Genomic DNA, 6,967 nt, shown 5'->3' with positions numbered 1-6,967 from the left:
TCCTCTCCTCTCCTCTCCTCTCCTCTCCTCTCCTCTCCTCTCCTCTCCTCTGTACAGGGCAGGTTACTGCTCTCCTCTCCTCTCCTCTCCTCTCCTGTACAGGGCAGGTTACTCCTCTCCTCTCCTCTCCTCTCCTCTCCTCTCCTGTCTGCAGGGCAGGTTATTGCTGCTCTCCTCTCCTCTCCTCTCCTCTCCTCTCCTCTCTGTACTTCAGCTGCTGTTATTCAAACATCGTAGCCTGTCTGCCTTCTTGTGTATTCTTCTGATAGCAACCGTTTTGTTTTCTTAAAGCCCGTTTGGATTACCTACACCTCGGCTGCAGGTGCGCAGGCTTATCATCGGAGGAGGAAGAGGAGGAGGAGGAGGTTTCATATACATTTATATATATATATTCTTTTAACCTGATAACAACAAGAGGAGGAGTTAAATCAAAGCAGTGTTTCTTCATGCCGGATTTCGAGCATTTCAGATTCTCCTACTCGAGTATGAATCCGTTAGGACTGGTTTCGGGGGAGAGCGGCGCCTACCTGGCCCACCACCAGCTGACGGACGGACCGGGCCCGGACTCTGGCCCGGTGCAGGAGTCGGACCCCTCCTCCTCCTCCGCCGGGCCCACCGGCTCTTTCCTCGGGGAGAACGGATCATCAGCCATGACGCCGGACGGCTGGAGCTCCGGCCTGGACCTGGTGACGTCGGGCTCCCTGCCCTCCTCCTACCTGTACCACCACCTGAGCAACCCGTTCCTCCACCACCCCCACCGGGGGGTCATCGGGGGGTCCGCGGCCCCCCCGGCCCACCCCCCAGCCGCCATGGCCCTGCGCAACGACCTGGGGTCCAACATCAGCGTGCTGAAGACCCTTAATCTGAGGTTCCGATGCTTCCTGGCCAAGGTATGGACTGGTGGTGTTGTTGTTGTTGTTGTTGTGAATGCCTGTTCTCTCTAACGCAGTGGTTCTGGGGGTCCGGGGACCACCACCATGTGGTCCTTGAAGAGAGAGGGATCCAGGTGATCCCCCAGCTAAATTATGGAGTTGCATAACCAAATTGACCCTTGTGTAGATCTCAAGAATGTAAAATTTGTTTGTTACATTCTCGAGAGTTAAATTATTGTTAAACATCTGCGTTACTTAATTTACAAGAAGTCTACACAATTAGAGAATGTAGAAGAATTGTTATTTTGATCAACGTTTTGCCTGGTAGGAGATAACAGGCAAAAGTTGATCAAAATAACAAATGGAATGTTGCATGAACTAGCTCCCAAACACTTTGTGTGGAGTCAGATGGACCCACCCCACACAATAGTGGTGGTCCCCATGTTGTTCTTATAGTCAGGATGGTGGTCCCCATGTTGTTCTTATAGTCAGGATGGTGGTCCCCATGTTGTTCTTATAGTCAGGATGGTGGTCTCCATGTTGCTCTTATAGTCAGGATGGTGGTCCCCATGTTGCTCTTATAGTCAGGATGGTGGTCCCCATGTTGTTCTTATAGTCAGGATGGTGGTCCCCATGTTGTTCTTATAGTCAGGATGGTGGTCCCCATGTTGTTCTTATAGTCAGGATGGTGGTCCCCATGTTGTTCTATAGTCAGGATGGTGGTCCCCATGTTGTTCTTATAGTCCGGATGGTGGTCCCTATGTTGTTCTTAGTCAGGATGGTGGTCCCCATGTTGTTCTTATAGTCAGAATGGTGGTCCCTATGTTGTTCTTAGTCAGGATGGTGGTCCCCATGTTGTTCTTATAGTCAGGATGGTGGTCCCCATGTTGCTCTTATAGTCAGGATGGTGGTCCCCATGTTGTTCTATAGTCAGGATGGTGGTCCCCATGTTGTTCTATAGTCAGGATGGTGGTCCCCATGTTGTTCTATAGTCAGGATGGTGGTCCCCATGTTGTTCTATAGTCAGGATGGTGGTCCCCATGTTGCTCTTATAGTCAGGATGGTGGTCCCCATGTTGCTCTTATAGTCAGGATGGTGGTCCCCATGTTGCTCTATAGTCAGGATGCTGGTCCCCATGTTGTTCTATAGTCAGGATGCTGGTCCCCATGTTGCTCTTATAGTCAGGATGGTGGTCCCCATGTTGTTCTATAGTCAGGATGGTGGTCCCCATGTTGCTCTTATAGTCAGGATGGTGGTCCCCATGTTGCTCTTATAGTCAGGATGGTGGTCCCTGGGTCAAAATCTGTTGAAAACCACTGCTCTAAGACAGGGGTTCTCAACGTTTCTGGCCGGGGACCCCCTGGAAATGCTTTGGCAACGTCTCCTGACCCCTGCCCCGCCCCCTCCCGACCCCCAATATAAATTGACTGCTACAATAACCTTAATAATAGAGTCAATACAGAAATAAAATAAATAAATACTGAAACCAGATATAGTAATTAGGGGAGGTGTATGCATGTACTATGTGTACTATATGTAAACTCTTCATTTCCACTTTCTAGCCATTCAGTTGCAAAATTGGGACCCCCCAAAATAATTTGGTGACCCCCCCACGGGTTGAGAACCCCTGCTCTTTTACCCAGTGTGAAAGAGTAGGACTATATCCTCCAATGTTATATTTAAAGGACCACTTCATCCCCTTTTCAACCTATCTTCATATAATAGGTCCTCTCTAATAATCATGATAAAAATGGCACAATTGTTTCCTAATACTCAGTCTGGGAAGTTCAGAAACCCATCAGAAACTCATCGTTAGATAGATTTTTTTTTACAAAAATGTTTAGATTTGTATTATCGTGAGAACGATGGCTTCCATTTTGGCATCGCAACTTTTCAGGACTAGAAAGCCTGCGGTTTCTATTAGCTTGGATTCCCCATCGATGATGTCACTGGTGGACTGGTTTCTGAACTGCCCACAGCCCTCCTATGAGACACAGACTGGTTTCTGAACTGCCCACAGCCCTCCTATGAGACACAGACTGGTTTCTGAACTGCCCACAGCCCTCCTATGAGACACAGACTGAGTAGAAAGAAATGGTGCCATTTTATCATGATTATTAGTAGTGATCGACCGATATGGATTTTGGCCGATATGACCGATGACCGATTTGTGAAGAGTCAAAAAGCCCGATTACCGATATGATGAACCGATATTAATATAAGTTAAAAAAAATATATATATTAAATAACTTTCAACACAAGAATTCCTTTAAATGTATTGGAAAACATTTATTGCTTTTCAAAAGCAAGATGCAAGAACAACAACATTGTGTTCAGTAACACTCCTCCTCCTCCTCCTCCTCCTCCTCCTCCAGGCAGGCAGTTCAGCAACCTTCATTGCCTTTACAATATTGGCTCCGTTGTCTCGCAGAACGAGCAGTACACGGTCTTGGTCGATACCCCAGGAGTCAAGCATGCCCAGGAACACTTCTTTAATATAAAGATGTGTGTGGGACCCCACCATCACCTTTGTGTTGAGAACCACCTGCTTTCTGCTCCATGTCTGATCAATGAAGTGACATGTTAGGCTCATCAGTGACTCTGTTGCCCCAGACCAGCAGTCTGTAGTGAAGGCGAGTGAGTGACCAGCATTCTCTGGTTGGATCAGTGCTTTAACCTTAGCGTGTAGCTTTTCATTAAGAGATGGCAGCATAGATGTACGATAATACTTGTCGGTTTTCAGTAGGTATCTGGGTTCAGCTCTTGCCATTAAGCGCCTAAAGCCAGGATCAGACACCATGGTGAATGGTTGGTTGTCAGTCACCATCATCTCTATAATTAATTTGTCATATTCTTTAGATCTGTTATCCGAATTATCCCACTTTCTTTGGTTATCAAACATGCCCTCAATGGTAGGCTGAGAACGAGAAGGGGTACTTTCAGTTTCAGCAGCAGCCCGTCTCTGCTTTTGATTTTCCTCTTCCTTCTTTTTAGCTTCACTGTGCAGTGGCTTGTGACTGTTTTGAAGATGGTTCCAGAGGTTTGTCGTATTCTGATTCCTTTTTAAAGCTGATCCTGTGCTGGGGTTTTCGTTGCAAGTATTGCAGATTGTTGTGCCTGTTGCTGATTTAGTGAAATAGTCCCAGACTACACTTATACGCCGTCCCGGAGGAGCCATCTACAATAACAGGAGGTTGAGAGAGTCAATGATTATTTTTGTAATAATGAACAAGTACATAATAATACTGATAATGGCCCTCTACAAGCCTCATTAAAACATTGTGAGCTTGTAGATTGGCTATTTTTAATTTCACTATATTTTAATTAATTTATACCATACTATAAATGTAAAGTACTAAAATATGTCTTTGAGATATTGTGGGGCAGCCTAAATGTCCAAAAATGCTAAATACAAATACTGTGATTTCAGCATGGGTCAGGGATTCGTGTATCACCGTTGCAAATAATGTAGCCATAGTGTTACATAGAAAATGTTACCCTTATATAAATGCGCTACCTGGGGTAGCACATTTATATAAGGTCACATTTTATATGTAACACTACATGGCTACGTTCTATGTAACGGTGTTACATTGAATCTCGTGACCCATACAATTGTGCTCCCTCGTCTGATTTTGGGCAAAATGGCTGCCCCCAGTAATGTTTACTTGTTGCACAGTTGACTAGAAGCTCGACCGGCCGCACATTTCATGTACGCGTCGATGATAATCATGCTTTTATAAACAAAGCAGTTCAGTCAAGTTATCTTACTTTAAAAACAGCCGTGGAAGAAGAATGTCCTTCTTTCACTCCGTTGATGACGGTAGAACTGCAGCACACCGTGGCTTCCCCTCCTGGGAGACGAGATAAAACATTCGAAAGCGAGTCAGCAGTCAGACACATAATGCTATATTATATTTTACATGTGTTACATTACAACGAACGGATTACCTGAAAAACAAGCTCCGTGTTGCTTCTTGGAGAAGTTGAACTGGTGAGTGTTTAAGGCGGAATGTGATGGCTCATGGCTGTCGGAAAGTTTTCCACATGTCTCTTTGAGAGAGAGAAAGCGAGACAGACAGTTAATTATTTCCGAGATAATAATATGTTAAGTGTAAATGTATAAGCACGCTGTGAAGGGTTATATAATTGTGTCTCTTACTTGTAAAACAGCCAGTTGCTCCACGACAAAGCGGCAGGGTGTCCCCAGCTCTGTGCACATGCAGTGTTGTTTTTTTTCTGTGCCCACTGCCCAGCACTGCAGACGCTCTCCTTAAGACGCACTCGCAGAGGATTCATTCGTTTCATTGGCTCATGATGTCTGTTTTCAATCAATCTAAGTATCTTTTGGTCGGCACATTTTTAGTGAGAGAGGTTGTTGCGCCAATATTTGCGCATGAGGAAAAATAAAATAATCGGCCGTTTTTTTTCGATTATTATCTTTTACCACTGATACCGATATTAATAAAAAACATGAATATCGAAGCCGATAATCGGCCGTGACCGATTATCGGTCGATCACTAATTATTAGTGAGGACTTGTGGCCCTGGTTTTTCCCTAGTGGGACTGATTGACGGTAGATACTGGGACGTAAGTCGGAATTTGATCAATCCCGGCTGAGTCGCCTGAGTGAGGGGTATGATGTTGGAAGACCCGAAACCCCGTTGACCTCAGGATACATGAAGATACGTCCCAGGTGCATCCATGAGATGTATTTTTTAGTTATAGTTCTTCTATTTATAGTGACTCATAGGAATAGACTATGTGACAACCAGGTATAGTCTGGTGACCACCGCAGAGACGGGTGACAGCCGTAATGTAGACGGCAACTGGGTGAGCAGTATGGGTTAGCGCTGTGTCCTCCGTGAGGAGGAAGCCCAGCAAACCTCGGTGAGGCCTTTGGGAGGGCCATGCAAGCAGCAAGCGGAGCCGCAGCACCATTTCCCTGCGGAACCATTGCCCACCACTCCTGAATGAAGTGTCTGGTGCTGGGACTCTGGTGCAACACACAGGTCCTGGGCCTGGTGAGAGCAGGAGTGGACCTGGTGAGACGTAGGAGGGGCCCGGACAGTTTAACCCACAGAACATAGTCCTTCCATGCGCCAGAAGCGTACCTCCCAGCCCTGGCAGAGTAGTTCTGGAGTAGTTCCAACGGATTGTGTGGCCCTGGTTTTGCCCTAGTGGGACTGATTGAGTCCAGAATTCAGAATGTAGGCCTAGGCCTACTTGAGTAAAAGTACTAAAGTATTGTCGTCACAATGTAGCATACTTAAAGTAGTCTACCAAAAGAAGAAGAAGTAGTCATTACGCAGTTTTCAAAATGTTGTCACATTGTGAGCTTGTAGATCTGCTATTTTCAAATGGCCAAAATGAGGCCGAAGTGGTTAATGCATGTTTTGTGTGTAGGTGTACACACAAAACATGCATTACTTTTATAGTGTTTTTTCAGGCTTGCTACTAGCATTGGAAAATGCATGATGGGTACAATTTAAGCCATTCAAATGCAAACATATAGAGCGTCGCAGTCCCGTCCCCTTTCATGACGACGCCAGGCCAAGGAAATAATTCCCAATGCATTTTCCTATACATTTCAAAAAGTATTTATTTAAAGACGGTTACGCCGTGGACAAAGCCAACTCGAGTCGTGACAAATCATGACAATAAACAAAATATTTTGGACCAAACAAATAATTACAAAGAAGAAAAACAACAAAAAAACCTGCCGTTTTTTTCTTCTTTCTAATTCTTTCGTTTGTTGTCATGATTTGTCACGACAAGAGTTGGCTTTGTACGAGGCTTAAAAGGTCTTTGAATAAATACTTTTTGAAAGGTCTATGAGGAAAATGAACAGGAAATCATTTCCTGGGCCCTGGTAGGGGGCGGGACTGGGCCCTGGTAGGGGGCGGGACTGGGCCCTGGTAGGGGGCGGGACTGGGCCCTGGTAGGGGGCGGGACTGGCCCTGGTAGGGGGCGGGGCTGCGATGCTCTATAGGTCTCCAGAAATTGATTTGATGACTGGAGCAATGCAAGACCCACACGGAATCTTTAACCCATTTTGGGCGGGAACCCCTTTTGGTGTCTGTAAGCATTATGT

At 45.7% G+C, this 6,967-nt stretch overlaps 1 protein-coding gene across 1 annotated transcript in view; it reads left to right on the top strand.

Annotated features, from left to right (window-relative positions):
- Positions 1–352: 352 nt before the first annotated feature.
- LOC306918849 (non-homologous end joining factor IFFO1-like) overlaps positions 353–6,967 on the top strand; it is a 68,174-nt gene continuing 61,559 nt past the window's right edge. The window contains exon 1 of the mRNA XM_079531703.1: positions 353–890. Within this exon, the coding sequence (XP_079387829.1) occupies positions 447–890 (444 nt within the window). The 5' untranslated portion in view covers positions 353–446. The remainder of the gene's footprint in view (positions 891–6,967) is intronic.

This window comes from Electrona antarctica, assembly GCF_951216825.1.
Source record: "Electrona antarctica genome assembly, contig: scaffold_94, whole genome shotgun sequence".
Taxonomy (NCBI): Eukaryota; Metazoa; Chordata; class Actinopteri; order Myctophiformes; family Myctophidae; genus Electrona; species Electrona antarctica.
This window is presented reverse-complemented; position numbering and strand designations above follow the sequence as displayed.